Here is a 25,689-nt window from a genome sequence, read left to right as displayed (position 1 = left end):
TTCACTGCAGAGCTGCTTCTGTATGGGAGCTAGATCTGTTAATTTTCCACTTCTTGCACTATTTCTTACTATAAATGAGCCACGTATACACTCTTAAGGTGTCCATAGACATAGAGATCCGCTCGTTTGTTGATGTCACCAAACGAGCAGATCTCTGCCTGATATGACCACATTAGGTCCCAACAATCAGATCATAATGCAGGAGAACAGGCGGTCGGATCGTGGTCGGATAAACGCAGAGATGCGCCCGCGATCCGACGGGATTTTTTTAACCCACCCGATCGAGATCTGACCGACTTTCGGCCAGATATCGATCGGGAATGTCCGTCGGATGGCCCCACTAACGGGCCAATAAGCTGCCGACTCGGTCTGTCGGCAGCTTTTATCAGCCGGTGTATGGGGGCCTTTAACATGGGTTCAGTTGCAGCTGACTGAGCAAATCCAGTGTAAACACTGAGTCCAGATAAACCACAGAGTAATGCCCATAAAGATCTCATGATGATGCCAGACCCAGTATTATTACATTTTATTTGTACAGCTCCAGCCTGTCTCCCTATTCTGTACATAAGGGGAATGACTGACCAACAAGTGGCTTACAGGCATCCCTAGGCAGCTAACAAGGGTCCTGTTTGCTATTGCACTGGAAAGAATTTTGTCTGAGTTCTGTGTTGGGTAGTTGTTCGACATCCCAGGGGTGAGGTCCATACTTAAAGCAATACTATCATGGGAAAACATGTTTTTTTCAAAACGCGTCAGTTAATAGTGCTGTTCCAGCAGACTTCTGCACTGAAATCCTTTTTTCAAAAGAGCAAACATATTTTTTTATATTTAATTTTGAAATCTGACATGTGGCTAGACATATTGTCAGTTTCACAGGTGCCCACAGTCATGTGACTTGTCCTCTGATAAACTTCAGTCAGTCTTTACTGCTGTACTGTAAGTTGGAGTGATATCACCCTCTTCCCTTTCCCCCCAGCAGCCCATCAGCAGAACAGTGGGAAGGTAACCAGATAACAGCTCCCTAACACAAGATAACAGCTGCCTGGTAGATCTAAGAACAGCACTCAATAGTAAAAATGAATGTCCCACTGGACTCATTCAGTTACACTGAGTAGGAGAAACAACAGCCTGCCAGAAAGCAGTTCCATAGTATAGAGTCCTGCGCGGGTCCATTTTTTTGGAACCCATACCCGCAAGCCGCATTCTTACCCGCTTGGACCCGACCCGCAAGTACCTTATCCGCAACCTGCTAACAAGAAAAAGGATCAGGAAGTGCTGTCATTGTAAACCGGAAGTGACATCAACTTCTACCCGCAACCCGCAGTGTACTGCAGGTTTTTGCGGGTAACCAGCGGGTCCCTGACCCGCTGCAGGACCCTACCATAGTATAGCACTGGCTCTTTCTGAAAGCACATGCCCAGGCAAAATGACCTGAGATGGTGCCCACACAACAATATTACAACTAAAAAAAATACACTTGTTGGATTAGGAATGAAATTTTACATGGAAGGGTGAATTATTTGCAGTGGGGGAGGGGATTCGGTGCTTTACTCTACACTGGATAGTTGGACTCCTCCTTTGTTCATGTAGCATGTGCCATTGCCTGCAATGCTTTTTATCCTAATCATTTATTCAGAATATTATTGGATTTGATAAATGTCATATATGTAGCCTACAATAAATTTAAGAGAATATTTCTGTTAGGGATCGAAAAAAGGAGTGGGTGTCGGTGGAAGAGTTTGGTATTGGTGGTTTTGAGAAGTTAATAGCCGTTTCCCTGAAACCATGCCAGTTATATTATTGGGGTATGCATGCATGTTGGACATATACATATGTATCAAGTAAATGTATGTACTTAATATTTCTTGTGTAACATGTATTTCTCTGTGATTATCAGGGGGAAAGTGAATCGGACAAGGGCCTGTTGATGAGAAAACTTGTCCTGTCGGGGGTTCTGGCAAGTGAAGAAATTTATATAAATCAACTGGAAGCTCTACTGCTGGTAAGTACCCACTAACCTTACATGAATAAAAGAACATATTTAGGTTGGTGATCCCGGTACAGAAGATTTGGAGGCTTATTATTAAAGAGTGGGACGGAACAATTATCCACAAAGCAAAACAGGTGTGGGATCCGTTATCCGGAAAAACCATGGGGGGTACATTTATCAAAAAGTGATGTCAGATCGCCACAGTCCTCTAGAATAAAATTCCGCCACACTCCATTCATTTCTATGGGTTTTTTAAAAGAATATTTATCAATGAGTGAAAGTTCATCCTTTGATAAATACGCCTTTCAAAATTCCATAGAAATGAATGGAGAGTGGCGGAATTTCACTCTAGAGGACCAAATATAGTATTGATAAATACAGTATACCCCATTATCCAGAAAGCTCCGAATTAGGTAAAGGCCATCTCCTATAGACTCCATTTTATCCAAATAATCCAAATTTTGTAAAAATTATTTCCTTTTTCTCTATAATAATAAAACAGTAGATTGTACTTGATCCCAACTAGGATATAATTAATCCTTATTGGAAGCAAAACCAGCTTATTGGGTCTCTTTAATGTTTACATGATTTGCTAGTGGTATGAAGATCCAAGTTATGGGGAAAACCCCAATTCCTAAGCATTCTGGATAACAGGTGCCATACCTGTACTATAAAACCCAAACAAGCTCTGCAGCTGTTTAAATACAAGTGGAACCTGATTTATTTAGTTCAAATGTGCAAGTAAAGCTGCAGGCAAAGGATCCTTGCGCACTTTTTAGAGGGAATGTTTAATATTTTTTTGGGGGTTTTTTTCTGAATAAAACAGGGATTTTCCTGTTTTTAGGAGATGCCTAGTTCAAACTTTACAGGGTATTCAATGGTAATGGCAGCAGAAAAGTATCCCATTTTAAAGGGCATGTAAAGTCTAAAATAGAATAAGGCTAGAAATGCTGTATTTTGTATACTAAATATAAACATGAACTGCACCACAAGCCTAATCAAACAAATAATTTATGCTTTCAAAGTTGGTTACAGGGGGTCACCATCTTGTAACTTTGTTAAACATCTTTGCAAGACTAAGACTGTGCACATGCTCAGTGTGGTCTGGGCTGCTTAGGGATCGTCATAAACAAAGCTGCTTGAGTTCTGCATGGCTGGGAAGTAAGGCAGGGCTCCCCTGCTGTTCATAAGTATGATTGTTTCCCTGCTCAGCAGTTAGGGACCATCAGACAATTCCTATCCACCGCAGTAAATGAAGAATTTCACTGCATACAGTCAGGTTTCTTATAAAAACGGTACACATTTTTTTAATTAAAAACTCGAGTATAAGCCGAGTTTTTCAGCCCCCAAAATATGCTGGAAAACTCTACCTCAGCTTATATTTGGGTCAAGCGCAAAAATAGTCTCCGGCGTCTAAGAATAGTCGCCGGCGTCTAAGAATAGTCGCCGCCGTCCAAGAATAGTCGCCGGTGTCCAAGAATAGTTTTCAAGAATATTCGCCAGCATTCAAAAACGAGACGCCGGCACCTCCAATGGGAGCAGAAACCCTCAATTTTTTGATTGAAACTTACCAGAAGCTGCTGCATTTCTCACCCTAGGCTTATACTCGAGTCAATAAGCTTTCCCAGTTTTTGGAGGTAAAATGAGGTACCTCGGCTTATACTCGGGACAGCTTATACTCGAGTATATACGGTATGTTAGAGATAGGTTTCTTTTTCATTAAAGAAAGTAAAAATGGGATTTTATTTTTTTGTCTTTACATGCCCTTTAATGTTTTTACTGGGGGCACAGCGTTTATAAGGTCACGGAAATCCTTGGTGACTTGTATTATCTTTATATTTTACAATAAGGGGTACATTATTCCCTAATAAGAGCAAGAGTGTAGAACAAGAGAGCAAAAACCTCTAGAAGCAGCCAATGGGGAAAGCGTGCAGCCAGAAAGCAAGATAAGATAAAGCAGACATGTTTACCCTGTGGGCACAGTGTGTGGTACAGACAACACTGGCATCTGCAATATTAACAGAATTATTTTTTCCATGAAGCAAATCTCCAACTGACTTAACCCTTCTGCTGCCACCCACCTGGGATGCTCTCACCTGAAGCCTAGTCCTTCCCTAGCTTGTGGCAAGCTGTTCCTCACATTTAAGGAGAGGGCCTAGACCAGGCAGCGGTTTGATTTATGACAGACCTGAGGATGTGAAGAGGAAATGATAGAAATAATCACAATAAAAATATTGCAACACAGTCAGTCTGAATGTTATATTTCAGCTTGGGGAGAGATAAAATAAAAACATTTGCACTGATTATTTCACTCTACAAGATTATAAACTGTGGGTTTGATTTTTGTTTTTTTTTTTGCCAATCAGCTGATCCAGTATCACGGAATATTCCTTTTGTAACTCTAGCTAGTAATGCCTCAAGTAGGGTTGCCACCTGGCCGGTAAAAATGATGGTTGATTCCAATGTTATTAATAGGGAAAAAAGATAAATATATACGAAGGCCGGTATTTTTTTCCAGAAAAGGTGGCAGCCCTAGCCTCAAGTGAGGAGTTCTAGGGGTGCTTTGTAATACCTTGATTTGTAAATAGTTATGGGCGAATTTATATGCCAGGCGTGAATTTGCGGCAAAAAATTCGCCGGCGACAATCGGACGCACAATGACTCTAATGTGCCTCATATGTCGGCGACGTCGAAATTGTTGCCAGCGTCAATTTCAACGCCATCAAATTGTCGCCAGCGTCAAAAGTCGCATTTCACAAGTTGTTCGCCCGTTTCGTGGGAAATTTGAGAATTTATCGGCGAATCAAAATGGGAAAAATTTGCCCATCACTATTCGTAAGTTAATGTATCCTTTTTTTCCATAACTAGCAATAATAATGCATGTTGGCCATTCCTCTCTACCAAACAAGGTGCTGCTAGCTAGATTGTATTCTATACGGAGCCATAGATTAGTCTTTATCTGTAAATTAATTCAGAGAAATAAGCAGCACGTTTAACCTAGTGTAAATCAGATGTATCATTTAAAACCTCAGCACTTTCTATCCTATACTGATGCAGCTTCACTTCTAGATCAAGCAGTTAGAACTAGGATTTGCACCGGAATGTGTAAAACAATCAGAGGATCTATAAACATAAGCATGTGCCATATAGCAGTAGTATTGTGGACTTTAACTTAGCTATTTATCAGTGTTTGCAACCTTATTCCTTTATAAAATAAGAAACCTATAAAAACTAGGTGCTGCGGGGTTGTTTACTAATTACAGGCATGGGACCTGTTATCCAGAATGCTCAGCAGTGGCATAACTAGATATTACTGGTCCACACAGCAAATTAATTTTAGGGCCCTCAACATATCTAGAGGTTGTCCTTTTTTATCAATATATATTGAAATTGTTCATTAATTAGCACCTTATGTGGCCCCCTATACCTCCAGTGCCCCCCTACAGCTGCAGGGTCTGCTTGTTCTGTAGTTACTCACCTGATGCGAGGGATCTGGGGTTTTCTAGGGAACGCATCTTTCTGTAATTTGGAACTTCATACCTGAAGTCTACTAGAAAATCAGGTAAACATTAAATAAAGTCAATAGACTGGGCCCTTCCAATAAGGATTAATAACATCTTAGTTGGGATCTAGTGCAAGTTTCAAGTTTCTGTTTTATTACTACAGAGAAAAAAACAAATAATTTTAAAATATTTGTATAAAATTGAGTATATGGGAAATGGGCTTTCTGTAATCCTGAGCTTTCTGGATAATGGGTTACAGGATAACGTATACCTGTACTGTATATTTAGCACCTGCACATGAATTCATTTGTTGTCAGCCGAATTCTGAATGTTTTATTCCCATCCCCCCATTAGCATAGCAAAGCAAAGCCATACTGAGCAACCTTTCCCCCCCTACCCCTGCATTTTGGAATAGGGACTTGTCTAATTAAAGGATCAGTAAGATCAATTTTTTTATTAAAAAATGTATTAGTGTAGAACAAAAAAAAAACAAAAAAACTATAAAGACATATTTAAATCACCAAGGGGCAAATTTACTTATGGTCGAATATCGAGGGTTAATTAATCGATATTGAGGGTTAATTAATCGATATTCGACTGCCTAATTGAAATCCTTCATCTTCGAATATCGAACGATTAAATCCTTCGAATCGTTCGATTCGAAGGATTGCAATTCATCGATCGAACGATTTTTGTTCTACCAAAAAATACTTAGAAAGCCTATGGGGACCTTCCCCATAGCCTAACATTGACTTCAGTAGGTTTTAGTTGGCGAACTAGGGGGTCGAAGTTTTTTTTTTTAAAGAGACAGTACTTCGACTATCGAATGGTCGAATAGTCGAACGATTTTTAGTTTGAATCGTTCGATTCGAAGTCGTAGTCGAAGTAGCCAAAAAAATCCGAAGTTTTTTTTATTCTATTCCTTCACTCAAGCTAAGTAAATGGGCCCCTAAGTCTTTATTAAGAAAATAACTTACCAAAACTCCGCTTGCTCTCCTCTTCAGAAAAGGTGACACGGCCATGATCCAACATGCGGCGCTCGATTTCTCCTCCCTGGCTATTTCCTATAATGAAGGCAAGTAAGGAGAAATCGAGTGCTGCATGATGGATTGTTGGATCTCCTTTTCTGAGGAGGAGCGCAAGCAAAGTTTCTCTAAGTTATTTCTTAATAAAGACTTAGTGATTTAAAAGTTTATTATTATATTTGTTGGGAGGGCAATATTAATCAGGGGCTGAGTCAACCATTTTCCCCAGGAAGCTTTTTTGCCTGTACCCGCACACGCAAGACACATCTCACTCATTTATCTAAGGCTAAACATTACTTAAAGCTTTAGTTTGAGTGCAAAGCTAGTTGCTGCATGCGAGGGACCAGGAGGCTGATTCTGTTGTCACAGATAGTCTGTTTGCAGCAGTGGAAACTAGCTCTTTCTGCTTTTTAATTAAAGGCTGATAGGAACAATAACTTCTGAAAAAAAGGCAACCGCATCCAGGGGAAGAGATTAGATGGATATCTGCCAAAGCACCGATAAGGCTGCTAGTTAAAGGAAAACTATACCCCCCAAACAATGTAGGTCTCTATTAAAAGACACTGAGTAAAACAGCTCATGTGTAAAACCCTGCTTCATCTAAATAAACCATTATCATAATAATATACTTTATTAGTAGTATGTGCCATTGGGTAATCATAAATAGAAAATTGCCATTTTAAAAAATAAGGGCCGCCCCCTGAGATCGTAAGATTCACTTTGCATACATACAAACCACATGTAAGGTCACATGAGCCAATTAACAGACAGAGTTCTGCCTTTTGCTTCCTCACTTCTTCCTGTTACAGTTAGTGTTGTAGTATTTCTGGTCAGGTGATCTCTGAGGCAGCACAGATAGAGTCACGAAATGGTGGTTCAAGGCAAGAGATGTAAAAGGGCAATATTTATGTAAATATATATTCCAGTTTGGTAAGATTCTTTAATATGTCATTCAATTTGATATAAACTATCTGTTGCTTAAGTATTCATTTTGGGGGTATAGTTTTCCTTTAATAACTGCCATTTGCTAACTCCTAAATATTTCAAGATGATCATTTCCCACATATAGTTGTTCTGTAACGCAAAGGTAGTCTGGCATATAAAACATCTTAAACGAGGCAGCATAGTCTTCTTACTGGGCCAGTTACCTTTTGAGCGTTTATTTATTGTGAGTGACAATGGATCCATGACCATTATGTAGGTAAAAAGTCGAATTTGTTTTAGGAGAAAAAAAAAACTTGCAAAGTAGATCTGAAGCCTTTCCTTCCCAGTAATAAACTCCTGATAACAAGGTAGTTCACATTCTGATTAACCTTCACTACTGTAATATAAGACTAATTTGCAATTGCAATATTCTTTTTTTTTTTCTACTTTTTTAAATAGTTGATTGTTTTGTTCTGCAGCTTTTAGACTTGAAAATAGAACTGTTTGGTTGCTAAGGCTTAATAGTCCTATTAACCATGCAGCCGTTAGGAATTCTGATTGAAATATGAATAGGATGTAAAATGATTTTCCCATAATTTCAACACCATACCTTAAGCCTGTAAGAAAGACATGTTATCATTAAGGGGGGGGGGGGGTTCACCTTTAAATTAACTTTTAATACAATGTAGAGAGTGATATTCTGACACCGTTTGCCATTGGTTTTCATTTTTTATTTTTTGTGGTTGTAGAGTTATTTAGATTTTTACTCAGCAGCTCTCTCTCCAGTTTGCAGTTTCAGCAGTCTGGTTGCTAGGGCCCTAATTATCCTAGCAACCATGCATTGATTTGAATAAGAGACTGTAATATGAATAGGAGAGAGGAAAGATGAATAATAAAAAGTAGCAATAACAATACATTTGTATCCGTACAGACCATTTGTTTTTTAGATGGGGTTAGATGGGGTCAGCGACCCCCATTTGAAACCTGAGTCAGAAGAAGAAGGCAAATAATTACAAAAGTTTTAAAAAATAAAAAATGAAGGCCAATAAAAAAGTTGCTTAGAATAAGCTATTCTATCACTAAAAGTTAAAGTAAGGGTGAACAACTTTAAGGCTGTTAGAAAGACGTGTAATCATTAAAAGGGGTGGTTCGCCTTTAAATGAACTTTTAATCTGATGTAGAGAATGATATTCTGAGACAATTTGCAATTGGTTTTCATTTTTTATTTTTTGTGGTTATTAAGCTTTTTATTCAGCAACTCACCAGTTTGCAATTTTAGCAGTCTGATTGCTAGGGTCTATATTATCCTAGCAACCATGCATTGATTTGAGCAGGAGACTGGAATATGAATAGGAGAGAGGCCTTAATAGAAAGACGAGTAATCAAAAGTAGCAATATTGATAAATTTGTTGCCTTACAGAGCATTTGTTTTTTAGATGGGGTCAGCAACCTCCATTTGAAAGCTGGAAAGAGTCAGAAGAAGAAGGCAAATAATAAAAAAACTATTCAAAAATAAAAAATGAAGGCCAATTGAAAAGTTTCTTAGAATTAGCCATTCTATAAGATACAGGTATAGGATCCCTTATCCGGAAACCCGATATCCATAAAGCTACAGAATGGCTGTCTCCCATAGACTCCATTTTATCCAAATAATGCAAATTTTTAAAAATGATTTCCTTTTTCTCTGTAATGATAAAACAGTAGCTTGTACTTGATAAAGGGGAACTCCGGCTTTCAAACAAAAATTTGATAAAGAGGCCCACATAACACAGAAACCCCTAATATACTCATCACAGTTACCAGTTTCTATAAAAAGTATAAATTAATGTAATTTTCTATGCTGAAATCCAGCTGTTTAATACAGTAGCGTTCGTTGAGGGGGGCGGGCCCTGGTGCTTGACGTGCAGCCGGGCCCGCCCCCCCTCCGTACGGCCGCATTTGGCCGAGTTTTCAATGGCGAAAGGTACTGCCGGGGGGCCCTGAGGGGCTGCGGGCCCTGGCCCGCTCGCACCCCCTGCTCCCCCCCGGTAGTTCCGCCACTGGTTTAATAGTTCTAATCTTTCTGCACCATTTGAAATCCTGACAGGGAAGGAGGGACAAATAATAACAACTTCTCCACAGCTTACAGACAGCATGCAGGAACTACATAACCCACAATGCATTGCACTGTGATGTTCTGTTCCTTATTGAAATCACAAAAGTAGTCAGACAGATTAGCAGGAGAGCATTGGGCTAGGCTTAGGGACAGGGCCAGATTTACATAGCAGGCGCCCCTAGGCCCACTGTCGTTAGTCGCCCCTGACCCCTCCCTTTTATTCACTCAAATTTTTTCTTTGGGACCAGAGCAATGGGGATTGGCACACAGGAAAATTCCCCAGTGTTTCTGAACCAATGTGGGTGTGGTTGGACAGAATCCCACCCCCTTAAATCCTGCCACCCTACGCCCGGGCCTTGGTGGCCTCTCCACAAATCCGGGCGTGCTTAGGGAACTGTTCCCAACCATTAAAAATCGTGAAAAGTCTGCATTTTTTTTAACTGATGTATTGCAAAGTTGCTTGAAATGAAGTTTACTTTTCAAAAAGCTAAAGTTATGTTTGTGTGGAGTTCCCCTTTAAAATCAACTCTATTGATATATTACTATATTGCTATATTATTAGCCCTGCCTCTCCTCTGATGCGGCTTGAGAAATATATTCACTAATGTAGCAAAGTGTATTTTATTAGACAGTCTGAAGATCTGCAGATTCAGCTTTGGATTTGGCTCAGTGTTGTGCAAAGAGAACCTTATTTATCTCCATATTTATATTTGTTTTATATCAGTGGGTGTCCCCACAACCTCACAACTAGGGTTGCCACCTGGCCACTATTTTACCGGCCTGACCTGTAAAAATGATACTTGACCCCAATGTTATTAATATGGAAAATATATATCTATATATATAGGAAGGCTTTGTTTTTGTTCCAAAATAGATGGCAACCCTACGCGCAACACAACAGACCCCAAATCTTGTGCTCTCACCCATCGACACGTATGTGTTCCTGCAGCCCTCTCAGAATTTTGCCCTGGTACAGAAAAGCAGTGCTGTGTGTAGGGTTTAACTGAGAAACAATATATCCTGTTACACAAGGATTTCTTGTGAGAAATAATGAAGTATTTTGGTAGTTTACCAAAATTGAAAGTGGAAAGGGGAAGTCAGGCCTAGAGTGTGACCATTAGTTTACCATTAATATTCAGTTCATGAGAGCAAGAGAAGTATTGTATTTGTAATTGTGTACATATGAGGTTTCTGGGGGCCCATTTACACAATCCACTTCTGCGTAAAGCCGTTAATTGTTGTAATAGGACTTATTATGGCCTGCTTCCTAGCATTGCCCTATCCAGGGAATAAGGGGTTTGTTACAGTAATAATCCTATTAAAAACGATGACGATGAGATATAATGTAGACATCCACTGGGCACCAAGCATCTATAAAATACACTGGCTGCACAGCTAATTAGTTCATTTCCATTCTTTGTGCTTGTATTAATGCAGACTGAACTTATACGAACACCCCACGCCCTATATTCATTTGTCCAGGTTCAATGGGATGAAATGGCAACACTCAAACTAAAAAAGTTATTATGTTTCCAATGCAGTTGCTGGTTTAACCCTTTCCATGCTGTAGACTCCTGAAGATCACTTTGCAATTTAGAGAATTTTTACAGAGCTTTTAGAAAGGGTGGGGGTGGGTGGAAAGGCCAATTGGAAATATTATGTATTTTTTATTTTCCTATTTGGCCAAAGGTGAATTACCCATTACAACTAATATATATTCCCTTTTATATTTCCATCAAGTGCTCCTACAGTTGCAGAATGTCTGTTCTATTTTACTCTAAAGGAATGGGATCCGTTATCAAGGAAACCCATTAGGCTCCAAATTACAAAAAGACCATCTCCCTTAGACTCCATGTAATCCAGATTTTTTTAGCTGAAACACCATCTATCTATAACGTGGGCATGTATCTTGGCAAGAAACTTCTGTATGATATTGGGGCTTTTGATTTTGTCATTATATGTGCAAGGCATTAATCCCTTTGCAACCACTACATTAGAATGTGTGTGTATGTATATGTGTAGCAATATAATACAGGTATGGAATCTGTTATCTGGTAACCAGTTATCCACAAAGCCCCGAATTATGGAAAGGTCGTCTCCCATAGAGTATATTTTATCCAAATAATCCAAAAAAATTATTTTGTTTGTCTCTGTAATAATAAAACAGGACCTTGTACTTGATCCCAACTAAGATATAATTAATCGTTATTGGAAGCAAAACCAGCCTATTGGGTTTATTTAATGTTTACATGATTTTCTAGTTGACCTAAAGTATTAAGAAACAAATTATGAACAAATTACGGAAAGATCTGTTATCCAGAATGCTTTGGACCTGGGTTTTTCTGGATAGCAGGGCCAATACCTGTACTGTTTATTATTGCTTTAAACCAGGGTTGTGCATTGTGTGGTCCTCCAGTTGTTTTTGCTACTATTCCCAACATTCCCAGCTAGCCTTCAGCTGTTGGGATTGTTAACAATTGCATAACATTTATTAGCATGTGTCCTAAGTATTTCAAAACTTTGTTATATCTATAAAGGTAGCTAGGGAATGTTTGGCTGTTAAACAAGAAGGGTACAAGAAGAGGGGGGCAAACACGGGGGCGCTCCTTTGGTGTCCAGGAGTATAGGGGCCCCTTTAGTCTTTGCAATAGATGTTTGTAAAAATGATTATGTTGTAGGCCCTAGTAACCCATACTTGCGCTACTGACAAGAATAACAACCATTTCTATGTTTATTTGTTTTTCGGTAGTTGAGGAAATTTCTGACAGGTAGAACAAGCCCACCACCAGACCCATACAGTGGTACAGAAAAGAGGACACCTCTCTCTAAGAGGCCAAATAGTTGGGGAACGACAAAGCAAAACTAAATGGAATGGACAGTTGTTCATCAGATGCTGGAAATACTAAGTAGTTTTTGGCTGGACATCCTCACATGCACACATTTTGTTGGATGTAATTGCACTTAAAATAGAGGAACTCATATTTAAAATCTGATCTGTAAACTTTATGAAATATATGCCATCTGACACCCCTATTGGGAGTGAATGACTGCATAATGCGTTTTCATCTGACAAGATAAAAGTTGGGCATGTTTCTCACCGAAATACATGATCTAATGGATACAGATGCATAAAAACCATCCGGCATTATCAAATTTTACATTACAGTGTGGAGGATCAGATTTTGTCGCATGCCATCAAATCTCACGCTGTCACGTGCAGTCGGATGGCAAGATTTTTTGGGGCAGATAAATCTATCAAATCCAAATCTCATTTGGATCAAACCTAAAGCTGCCCGTGTATATACCATAAAATTCTGCAAAACATTCCCACCAATATTCATGTACAGGTATGGGATGCGACCTGGGGTTTTCCAGATAATTTAGATCTTCATACCTTAATCTACTAGAAAATCATGTAAACATTAAATAAACCCAATAGGCTGGTTTTGCTTCCAATAAGGATTCATTATATCTTAGTTGGGATCAAGTACAAGGTACTGGTTTATTATTACAGAGAAAAAAGGAATCAATTAAAAAAACAATTGGATTATTCTGAAAAAATTGAGTTAAGGGTTAACGTTTAACTGTAAACTAGCACCTGAAATGTGTGTATGTTTTGCTTTCAGCCCATGAAGCCTCTGAAGGCTACTGCCAGCACTTCCCAGCCGGTGCTTACCTTGCAGCAAATAAATGATATTTTTTACAAAATTGAAGACATCTATCAGATGCATAAGGATTTCTATGACAAGCTATGCCCCATTGTGCAGCAGTGGGACAACAAGACAACAGTGGGACATCTCTTCCAGAAGCTGGTAAGTCTTGAGAACGTTCTGCTTTCCAACTGCACCTCTGTCTACATGTCTTGCCCTGACACATATGGATTTAAACAGTTATGAATCAAATTCATTAGACCCCTCTGCCTTTATTGTTGTAAATAAAGTAGTCCCTTTGCTTTATTGGTAGAAGGCTTAGTTGTATGTAAGTCTAAATCAACCAGAGAACCTTTTATATAGTTAATAAACTATCCCCTCTTGTAAAATATAAGGTTACAGAGGAGTTCCATGACCATATAAAAAAACGAGGCTGAATACGTGAACTCCGAGGTGACTTCTAACGTCCTCATATTTTGCAACGAGGGGTAATTTATTTATTATAATAGACAAGTTTCCAAGAGTCATGTGACATAAATTACATCACTAAGCTCCGTTTATAACCAATACCATCACTAAGCACCTTTTATATAGTGAATAAAGTACCCCCTCTTGTAAATTCTAAGGATGTTATAAGTTACCGAGGAGTTTCATGACCATATAAAAACAGGTATATACAGGTCATTGAACTCCGAGGTAACTTCTAATATCCTCATATTTTGCAACTGGTGGTACTTTATTTATTATAATACACAAGTTTTAGTGAGTCATGTGACAAAAATGACATCAGAACTCACCGTTTATAAGGATATAATTTACAAGATTTTCATGTCTTTTGTGTAATTTACAGGATATTCATGTATTATATGCTAATTAATACATATGATCAATGAAGTGAATTTCCTATAAAAGGTTCTCTGATTGATTTGGATTTTTATTATACTGCTGGGGAGGTTGGTTGCCCTCCAGTTGTTGAGGAGCCAGATATTAATTGTATGTAAGGACTGGGCTGTCTGGCAGCCATTTTTTTTATGGCTTTGCTTGACCAACATTTTACCACACCCCTAAACCCTTAGTAACATGTTCTCCATGTTATGGGCTGAAGATACTTTTTGGACTTTGTGCTGTTCTGGTATTCGGATCACTCTCTGATGAATTTCTCTCTAGACTGAATCGCATTGGGGACCTTAAAAGGAAAATAGCACAAATGATTATGGCAGGAGATAACTGTTCTAGAGTCACTTTGAATTACTGACCATGTCAAGGGATTTGCTCTGCTCTTCAGCCTATTCTGACTCCACAGCAGGATACAAGTGGTGTTCGTGTTTGTTTGGCTGCACTTTATCACTGTCCTCCCCAAAATGTTTACACAAATCAAAATGCAGGTTTATTGTTTGCTACTTGTGAATCTCCTTTATTCAGTCTGATATAAGGTGTGTTTCCCATTACTTTACCAGCTATCATTCTTCAAAACTATTAACCTGACTGCTGACTAAGCACCACAACTGCTCAAGTGCCACATATATTATTAATGGCAGTCAGGGCCAGCCTTTGTAGTGTTTGACCTGTTCCTCTGCACTGTGTGCGGCATTATAAAGGAGGGTGCAAGAACGCTCCTCTTGCTACAACATAAGACTCTTATAAAAACACTTATGTTGTAAGAATATTTCAGGGAAATAGATTATACTTCATACTATAAAATGGTTTGCTTTTCATTGAGGGATTCTAACTATTTCATTTTGGACCTGGCCTGATTTTGTTTTGTTTTTTATTTACAGTTGTAGCACAATATTAATAAACATTCACTCATATTATCGTACAGATCCTTGGCCTTCAACATTTGAGTTCCAGGTGTCCTTCAAGTATTGTGTTTAAAATTATCAACCTTTTTCATACTTTCCAAGGATTCCTCCCTGGAAAGTATGAAATAGGGTCAATGTAACATGTTCTGTTATCAGATTTTTCCACGTCTTGATATTTGGAAGATTATTAGAGAGCAATTTATGAGCCGCACATTTACAGGCAAGAAATTATGATTCCTTAATTGCAGTTAAGGTGGCATAGATACGCCAATAATGTCGTACAAAAATTTTTTCGTATGATATTCAGAGCGTTTATGGTGGGATACGAGCCGACTGATATTGGAAGAAGACTTGGATATTGGTCGGCTCATTGATCGGGCTGGCCGGAAAATTTTGATTGGGTGCCTTTGAAGGCACCCAAACATTGCCCATTGTTAGTGCTGAATCATCAGATACATGTAGAATTCTAATGTTTCTACCTGTATATCTGATGATTCAGCTCTACACGTGTGTGTTGAAATGAATGCTTTCTTAGAAAAAACGTTTCCAGGAAAGATCATAATTGTTACGTCTATGGCCACCTTTAGTAGTTAACTGGACTTAAGTTGGCCATACGTGCACAGATTAAGATCATATGAACAAAACAATTCTCTGTTCCTGTATGGTGGCCTATTCTTCAAGTCAGGTTTCTGGTAGATTGTTCAGGTTATTTTTTGCACCTCTCAAGCTTGCCATACACAAAGAGATCCGCTCTTCTGGCAACATTGCCAAACGAGCGGATCTTTCCCCGATATGCCCACCAATAGCAGGGCTATATTGGGGTAATCGAAACAATTGGCTTTAGGACCGAATGATCGGATTACAACGAGGAGGAATGGGCTTCGACAGGTAGGTTGCCGGAAAATGAAACCTTCCTGATCGATATCGTGGCCAGATATTGATCGAGAAGAAACGTCGAAAGCCCCCATACACAGGCAGATAAGCTGCCGAATTGGCTCACCTTTGAGTAGGAGGGGTCTGGGTATAACCCATAATCTGCAGTGGAACGTTTGTCTGCTGCTGACTGGTTGAAAATACCAGTGGACAAAATGTGCCAGTCAATGTTCCCTATGCGATACAGTGACAGTCAGATCTCCACTGCCTTTTGAACTGTGACAGGTGCGTTTTCGCCACCCATGTTTCTCACCAGCAGGGGGTTTTACAGCGGTTTTGCCCCTATGCCCAACCCTCTCACATCCTTTTTCCATCACCAGTCCCTTCCACTTGCGACCTGAACAGTGTCAAACTGGGCAGAGTTGTACGCCTTTAAATCTCGCCCTCATACATCCAGGCCTTTGTGGCCTGTACCCGCATGTACATATACCAACACATACACACAAATACATACATTTATACGTACATACACACACAAATATCCACCAGTACCATTACATCTTTCCTGTATTTCCCTTCCCTGTCGTTTGTTCAGATCAGGACAGAGACATTTACCCTTTATGTTTCCCTATTATTCTTCTTCATTCACAGAAAAAGTGTTTTGAGAAGCTATAAAATCAGTAGAAATGCCTCCTGGCTGTTGTTACTTGGCAACCCTGCCTATACTAACGAATGTAAAGGATGCTAAAACCTGCAGCCTCCCCTTGGGATAAATAAGGGATGAAGGAGGGGGTTGTTGTGTCTCCACATGCTAATAAACAGGAATGATTATGTTTCTGCCTATAGAGGCGCAGATATATTGATTCTTTAGTAGATCTCTGTGGAGATTTAACATTACACAAGGGCAATGCGCATATATAATTTTTATTCAAAAACATGTAAATTCATTTTTATTTCCACCTCCTTTTTATGGGGAATTCTGACATTTTAAAAGCAAAAATGTGTCATTTAAAAAATGTGAAGGTTTCAGTAACGTGTATAATGCCTTTTCCCTCCCAAAAATTATGATTGGGCTCTCCGAGGTTTGCAATACGCAGGAGATAAAACATTTCATAGGCTTTTTGTGGCTCCCAGGCCTGTCTTAAACCATTGCCCGAATCAGTTGCCATAGAAACGGGGGGAAGATTCTAGTTCAAAGGCTGAATGGATGACTTCATTTTATAGTTATTATGATTGTGATTGTCCAAGTAACTGAAGGAATTTGTGCATCTTCTACACTAGATGTTTTGTGACTGACTCCTTGCCCTTTTGTCTCCCCTTTTGTATTGCAGGCCACTCAGCTGGGGGTGTACAAGGCCTTCGTGGATAATTACAAATTTGCTTTGGAGACGGCAGAGAAATGCAGCCAGTGTAACGTCCAGTTCTTTAAAATCTCTGAGGTGAGAAAGGGTCACCCACCACTTAACCCCCGGAATCACTGTGTGTCAGCTGAGCAACACTAACCCTCCCACTGATAAACAAGGGGAATTCCAACTGTACATTTTGCCCTTTTTAAGTCAAATCAGTTTAGTATGATTTATTAAAGGGGATCGGCAGCTAAAAGCTGTTAATCAGCTGGTTTCTGCTACATTGCTTTAGTAGTCAGAACTAGCAGTGCAGAGAATACAAATAGCCAGACATACTACAGGTATAAGACCTTTTATCCAGAGTGCTTCAGACCAGGTGGTTTCCGGATCAGGGATCTTTCCATAATTTGGATCTACATGCCATAAGTCTACTAAAAAAATCACTTAAAGGTGAAATAAACCCAATAGGGTTGTTTTGCCTCTAGTGAGGATTAATTATATCTTTGTTTGAATCAAGTACAAGGTATTGTTTTATTGTTACAGAGAAAAAGGGAATTTTTTTTTTTTCAAATTTTAAAGGGATACTGTCATGGGGAAATTTTTATTTTTTTTTTTCAAAATGCATTAGTTAATAGTGCTGCTCCAGTAGACTTCTGCACTGAAATCCATTTCTCAAAAGAGCAAACAGATTTTTTTAAATTTAATTTTGAAATCTGACATGGGGCTAGACATATTGTCAGTTTCCCAGCAGCCCCTAGTCATGTGCTCTGTAAACTTCAGTCACTCTTTACTGCTCTACTGCAAGTTGGAATGATTTCACCCCCTCCATTCCCCCTTTCCCCAGCAGCCTAACAACAGAACAATGGGAAGGTAACCAGATAGCAGCTCCCTCACACAAGATAACAGCTGCCTAGTAGATCTAAGAACGGCACTCAATAGTAAAATCCAGGTCCCACTTTGATACATTCAGTTACATTGAGTAGGAGAAACAGCATCCTAAAGTGCTGGCTCTTTCTGAAAGCACATGACCAGGCAAAATGACCTGAGATGGCGCCTAATACATTTTTTAGTACACTCATTTTTTTGCATGGGGTCAGTGACCCCGATTTGAATACTGAAAAGAGTCTGAATGAAGGAGGCAAAAAATTCAAAATCTATAAAAAAGAAATAATGAAATCAAAGTGAAAAGTTACTTAGAATTGGCTATTCTATAACATACCAAAAATGTACTTAAAGGTGAACCACCCCTTTAAAATGTTATTGTATTTCCACCTTTTAGTTTCTCCTTGACAAAAACAACCTATACTTACTCACCGTTAGTTTTTTACAGTCCCCTTTTTTTAGATGTTGACATGTATAAGACAGGCAACATATGCTCAGGGGAAGGAAAACTGTATTGTAAGAGATGCAGCATCGGCATCCAGTAATGAATGGCTTGCAATTATGCCAGTGTATAGGATGGGGAATGAACTGAAGGTCATTTAGAATATGGATCAGATATTTGAGAAGTCTGTACTGCTCTATCATTGATCCTGATGCTCAGGTTTCGGAAAGCTATGTACTTTCTGCCCTTAGCACAAAGAATTTAAAGAGTGAAATTACGGCATGCTCTTGGGGGAAAGCAGCTCAACAAAAAACATCACAAAATTTGCATTTTGTTCTAGAGCTTTACTGGGATCTCCTAAGGCGATAATCAATGTAGAATAGGCAGTAGAATAGGCATTTTCACAGTATATGACCACATTTAGTGTTACCATATTTCCTGTTACCTTCCCCCTTCTGAATGGTGTTTTCTTTTACAGGATCTGAAAGTGAAAGGGCCCAAGGATTCAAAGGAACAGCCTCAGTCGGTTACCATGGAAGGTACCAATGCTATCCTGTTAATCTCTTTTCAATGATTGAGTTTGCATTGTCAAAGACTGGACATACAATTGGTCTTTTACTAAAGAGGGACAAGGTGCAAAATAAAACAAATTGGCTGCACCTTGTTCTTGTATTTTATATAGGGTGCAAAGTTGTGCCCCGAAAGTGAATAGGGATGCACTGAATCCAGGCCAAGATTTTGCCTTTTTTAGCAGGATTTGTCCGAATCCAAATGCCTGGCCGATCTGAATCTGATTTTTGCCACACTGCACGTTAAGCGAGCTATGCTGTTCCCCACCCTTTCCTTAATTTGCATTTTAAAGTTTGGAGTCGGTTTGGTATTCTGCAGGATCTTTCCCAAAGGATTTGGGATTCGGCCAAATCCTAAAATAGTGGATTTGGTGCATCCCTAAAAGTGAATGGCACTTTCTTGTATAGGGTTGCTCTGTGCCTTGCACCCTTAAAGGAGAAGGAAAGTCGTTTACCAATTGGGGTGCCAAATGTTAGGCATCCCCAAGTGAATGTATTTACTTACCTGAAACACCAGCCCAGGGTTATTCCAGCAAGCACCACGCAGCGATCCTCTTCCGGCTTCTTCTTTCTTCTTGCGGCTGTGCATGCGCATTGGAGTGAAAAGTCGAACTTTAACTAAAAAGCATGCGCATGCGTCTGCCCTGGGTGATTTGAAGAAAGAAGAAGCCGGAAGAGGATCGCTCTGTGGTGCTCACTGGAATAACCCCGGGCCGTTGCAGTTTTCTGCTGATAGGAGCAACAGCCTGAGGTTTCAGGTAAGTCAATACATTCGCTTGGGGGTGTCTAACATTTGGCACCCACAAGTGGTAAACGACTTTCCTTCTCCTTTAACACACTACAGCCATCATTGAGAACATTTTATATTGAGGTGTTGGGAATTCTGGGAGTGGTAGTTATAGCTGTCATGCATGAAATATGTTTCCTCAAGGTCATGCTGTGTCATTTATTTGTGACAAGTTTACCCTGCGGCTATTTCATGTTAGTCCCCTGAACTGTAAACAATGATGGTTACATTAGCAGCGTGGCAGGCAGTCTCCGCGTGTTATAATCCCCTCTAGCACATCTGAATTCATAATAAAAGTTGCCCCCACCCTTTCCTTCTCCTTATCCATTGCACTATATTCTATAGCTTCATAGCAAGAGTTTGCCTTTGATTAGGATTTATTGGTATAATGAGTTTACGGTGTTGATCTCTGAGACCTCTGTATCTGTTGCTCTTGAGCTTTTCATTTACACGCTTCTGTGAGTCTCATATTGATTTAAGCACAGTGGGGACAAGCTGTTGTTGCTAGGCTTAGGGAGGAAAAACACTCACCATCTTCACTAAATCCCTCTTTAAAATGCCAACGTTGTCCACCTTGACCACGCCTCCCTTCCTTGCTCCGCCTCCTTCCCCATCTTGCCCCTCCCTCCTCTCCCCGTTGCATGATGTGCGTGCCTGTATATATGTGTGTGTGGATGCCTGCAGGTTAGCCGGGTGCTTTTGTGCTGGAGCCAACACATAGGCTTGTGCGGGCAAGTGATGGGAAGTCTGGCGAGTCATGGCTGTATGCTGGGGACATGGAAATTCTGTTGATCCTACGGCTTTGCTGTAATTGCACCTATGGTAAAGCTGATCTTCTCGTGCATGTTGTGAGCTTGCATGTGCCTTTGTGCTGCTTTTAACCATTTCACCGTATTTGTCTGTCACATTTCATTCATGCCGGTGCACTTTGTGCTCCTTTTATTTTGCCTCCTGTCACTTCTATTGAGTTTGCCCTGTAAAGCCAGTGCTTGCTTCATCGCAGCTGGAGGATATTATAGCCTGAGCTTTATTATAGGCAGTAAAAGTACAATATCTTATGAAGCCCCTTTATTGTTCGTAGAGTGCAGCTAAATCAATTTGCCGTCTGGCCAGAGTTATCCCGAGGGTGAAACTCACAGGGTGCCTCTCTGTGTTTGTGAAGCTTCGCTGAGCAATCACCTTTAAGAAGAAGTAGATATTCTCTGCCATTATATTGCTTTTATATTGCGCTTCCTAGATAATGGTTAATTAGTAGATAGTGGTTAATGCTTTCAGCTGCTCTCTTTAGTGAAGCTATACGCAGGGGTGATCCTGGCCCCTCCGCTGCCTGAGGCAGCAGCAGTTGCTGCTGCCCCCCCTCCCCCAGAAATTCGCTCTTAAAGTACCAGGAGCAGCATTTTTGCTGCCCCTGGTACCCAGTGGGGTGCTGCTGCCTGAGGCGACAGCCTCAACTTGCCTCATTGGCGGAGCACCCCTGGCTATACGGAGAGACGACTGAGTTCAGGATGCCTTTTATCCATTCCCAGCCATGTGTCTCCCCCATCTCTGCTGGCAGGGGACCAGTGATGCTGCTGCTGAGACAGTGGTTTGATGGAATCTTTGCTGTCTGCATGTGGTTCAAGCAGAAATGATTGCTGGGGATTTATGATACCTGCCCTGTGCCAAGGAGTGTAGAAGTCTGGGTAGGAATCCCTGCACAACTAAACAGCACCTTCATATGGGGAGAGTCATGGGCACAGCATTTGGGTCACACACTGATCAATAGAGCACTAATGTGATTTATCCTGTGACCCCTATCCTCATTTATATGCACTATTCTGTGTGCTGCTTTGACCTTGGGTACACCACTCTCTCCTTTCATATCCCTAAGCTATAAATTAAATAAGGAAAGATAGCTAAAACTGTGCTCTCAGCATTTCAGCCTAATTAAGGGCACGCGGAGATATGGCGAAATTTGTGTCTATTTGTTGTAAAAATTGTCACACGTCATCAATCAATGCCATGTTAGTCTGCCATGTTTCCAGCCAAGGAAAGCTATTGTTTCTCAGAGAGTTCTTCCCCAAGAGGAGTAATTTGAGAGTGTGCGGATGGGAATATTACAGGAAATATATAAATCCTGCAACAGTTTTTATTCATCGACTGATTGTGTTTCCAGCAAAAGCTTCAGTATATTATGATGAAAGGATATCCATTGTGTAAGCGAGTTGCCCTTCAACCTTTTTGTAGTGCCAAGCGATACGTGTTGCACAATTTCTCATGGAGCAAGTGTAGTCTAATAAATGTTTCCCATGATTAATCAAGCTCTTATAAGAGAAGCAGTAGTTAAACCCACAGCTGTGTGGCGGCCCGCCAGAACCTTGCTCACATATTGCTCACAGACAGAACTCCTTCTGTAAGGAGAGTCAGCCTTTGGTTTCCCCCGTTGGACTTAATGGACTCAATCTGTTGCTGGACTTTTAAGATTATGGTCCTGACTGATGTGCATTTTATAAACATATGTTCGAGAAGTCCCTTTTCCTAAAAGTGTGGGTGCTCTAAAGAAGTTTTCCAATGGGGCCCAATAACTTATATCAATGCTTCTCTCTATACAGGTATGGGACCTGTTATCCAGAATGCTTGTAACCAGGGGTTTTCTGGATAATGGATCTTTCCTTACTTTGGATAAGTGGATACTTTGAATAAGAGACTGGAATATGAATAGGAGAGGCCTGAATAGAAGGATCAGTGATAAAAAGTAACAATAACAACACATTTGTAGCCTTACAGAGCATTTGATGATGCCCATTTGAAAGCTGCAAAGAGTCAGAAGCAAAAGCAAATAACTATAAAACTACAAAAGATAAATAATGAAAATCAATTAAAAAGTTGCTTAGAATTGACTGTTCAATAACATAATAAATGTTACCTTAAAGGTGAACCATCCCTTTTAACATACACTCTACACATAGAGTTACTGATATTTTATTTTTGCACTTGTTATTGTATTGTTCGATAGGGTCACCTGGTATTTCTTGTTACTTTCTTAAAGGGGCTATTCACCTTTGAATTACCTTTCAGTATGACATAGAGATGAATATTCTGAGACAATTTGCAATTGGTTTTAATGTTTTATTATTTGTGGTTGTTGAGTTATTTAGCTTTTTATTCAGCAGCTCTCCAGTTCTGGTTGCTAGGGTTCAAATTATACTAGCAAACATGCACTGATATCAATAAGAGACTGGAATCTGAATAGGAGAGGCCTGAATAGTAAGAGAAGTAATAAAAAGTAGAAATAACAATACATTTGTAGTTTTACATAGCCTTTGTTTTTAGATGGGGTTAGTGACCCCCATTGAAAAGCTGGAAAGAGCCAGAAGAAGAACGCAAATAATTCAAAAATTATATATAAAAAAATAAATAATGTAGACCAATTAAAAAATTGCGTTAAATGACCCATTTTATAAAATACTAAAAGTTAACTTGAAGGTTAACCACTCCTTTAATGAAGCAGCAGTGATTGAACACTTTTTTTTTAAATTAATAAATAAACTTTCTGGGCCGGTTTTGCCAGAGCACAACAGATGATGTGTCTAGTATAATTTGTTAATACAGCACAGGGAGAGATTACAATTAGTCCTGGAACTGCAACTCTCGCCATCACTTATAAGACTGGCTGTTTGGGGTTTTAGGGACTTGTAGTCTTATTCCCCATGCTTCTGTAGTCACTAGTATTTAAAATAGGGATGCACCAAATCCACTATTTTAGGATTCGGCCAAATCTTGAATCCTTTGTGAAAAATTTGGCAAAATCCCAAACCTAATCCGACCCCTTATATGCATATGTAAATTAGGAATGTACCAAATCCAGGATTTGGTTCGGTATTCCGGCATTTTCAGCAGGATTTGGATTCGGACAAATCCTTGTGCCTGGCCGAACCGAATCCAAATCCTTAAAATCATGTGACTTTTCGGCACAAAACAAGAAAGTAAAAAACATTTTTGACTCTCTTTTTCCCTCCCCCTCACTAATTTGCCTATCCAAATTAGGGTTCGGATTCTGTTCGGTATTCGGCCAAATCTCTCACAAAGGATTCGGGGGTTCGGCTGAATCCAAAAAAGTGGATTCAGTGCATCCCTAATGTAAATTAGGGGGAGAAGGGGAACGAGGAAAGAGAACCGCTCGTATCACGTGGCTAAAAATATTTTTGACTTCCTGGTTTGTGTGACAAAAAGTCATGTGATTTTTTGGATTCAGTTAGGCCTGGCACTTGGATGTTGCCGAATCCTGTTGAAAAAGGCTGAATCTTGCCCGAATCCATAACTGGTTCTTGGATTCGGTGCATTCCTAATTTAAACACGAGTTTTAAATAAGCAGGCCCTGCTGGAAGACATGTCTTATAAAACCTAGAACCCAATGACTCCTATGGACAAACCTCAAGCTGTACAGACATTTGGCAGCTGCTGCGTGTGGGGTGCATGATAATTATTGTTAGTGCACATAAAGGGGCATAAGGAAAAGATGCAAACTCTGCATAGAGACTTGGCATTATCTGACTCCTGTACGTACAGTGCAAATTACATTTTTACTATTTTGTAGACCGTTGTTTCGCAGGTTGCTAGGCCTTAATTACTCTACCAACCATACCGCAGTATGAAGGTGAGTTGAGTAGCAAAGGGCTTGAATAAAAACATAAGCAATAACAAAATAAATATAAACGTTGAAGACTTGCAGTCAACCTGTTATACGGGTGCTGGGGGTCAGCGTTTCAGCAGGCTAGAGGCCTGAATCTGAAAGAGGCTGAATCCTTTGAAAATCATAAACCATAAGAACTGAAGGCTAATTTAAAATTCACTAATAAGTCTCAATTTGCCATAAATTAACCCTTAAAGTGCCTCCCACTGTAAATCTCTTGCCCCAGTGTAAAAAATGGCATTGTTCTGATCCCGGAGATTCTATGGTACTGGGTCCCCTTTTGATCAGTTCCATTCTGCGTGTTTATTGACAACATGCAGCATGGCAAGTGAAAGGGTTAAAGGAGAGCTTCCTCAGCTATATTTTTCCTGCCTGTAGAGGTTAGCCGGAGTTGGGCTATAAAAAAAATTCTACTGACTGCAGAATATTAAAGTTAACATCACTGGACTTTTGGGCCTAACTCAACAAGGTATTGATTCTGAAATGCTCAGTGATTTATATACATAATAAATATTATTTTATTAAAGTAGGACACTTCTTAATCGATCTGAGCTTCCAGTAGGATGTTAGAGGAGTAGGAGGAAGGTGTGAAATATTTATCAGACATTGATGTCTGTCTGTTTTATTGGACTAGATTCCAACACCCCTTGTCCGATGGTTTCCACATTACTCATACTACCCATAAACGATTTCAGTTAGCTGTCCTGTGTCCTGAAATTATCGTAACTCACACTTATTGATTTCCTTTCTTGAGAAGCTGATCTTCTGGGTTGGCTCTCCATGGGAGGTTTACTCTAATAGAGTCACAGTATCACATATACAGTATAATAGGCAGCAACATTCGTCTCCTATTGTGATTAAGGAACCTCCTCTTTAAGGAGAACTAAAGCCTAACTTAAATAGACTAGAAATGTTGTACATTATGTTTTGGGCTTTTGTACCAGCCCCAAGGGAACCACAACCCTTTAGCAGTAAAGATCTGTGTCTCCAAAGATGCCCCAGTAGCTCCCCATCTTCTTTTCTGCTGATTCACTGCACATGCTCTGTGCTGCTGTCACTTACTGAGCTTAGGGACCCACTCACAATATACAGTACACATAGAATAGAAATGTCACAATATAAGGCTGAT

General features: G+C 39.8%; 1 protein-coding gene across 5 annotated transcripts in view; it reads left to right on the top strand.

Moving 5' to 3' along the window:
- The window catches only part of abr.L (ABR, RhoGEF and GTPase activating protein L homeolog), a 262,424-nt gene that overhangs the window by 141,965 nt on the left and 94,770 nt on the right, over nt 1-25,689 (top strand). For 4 of the 5 annotated variants that reach the window (XM_018244805.2, XM_041580866.1, XM_018244806.2 and 1 more), the window contains 4 exon segments: nt 1,898-2,002; nt 13,164-13,349; nt 17,194-17,301; nt 19,011-19,071. In XM_018244805.2, coding sequence (XP_018100294.1) covers nt 1,898-2,002; nt 13,164-13,349; nt 17,194-17,301; nt 19,011-19,071 — 460 coding nt within the window. 5 annotated transcript variants of the gene reach the window in all.

The sequence above is a fragment of the Xenopus laevis genome, chromosome 2L (genome assembly GCF_017654675.1).
Source record: "Xenopus laevis strain J_2021 chromosome 2L, Xenopus_laevis_v10.1, whole genome shotgun sequence".
Classification (NCBI taxonomy): Eukaryota; Metazoa; Chordata; class Amphibia; order Anura; family Pipidae; genus Xenopus; species Xenopus laevis.
The sequence above is the reverse complement of the archived record's forward strand: the minus strand, read 5'-3'. Positions and strand labels throughout refer to the sequence as shown.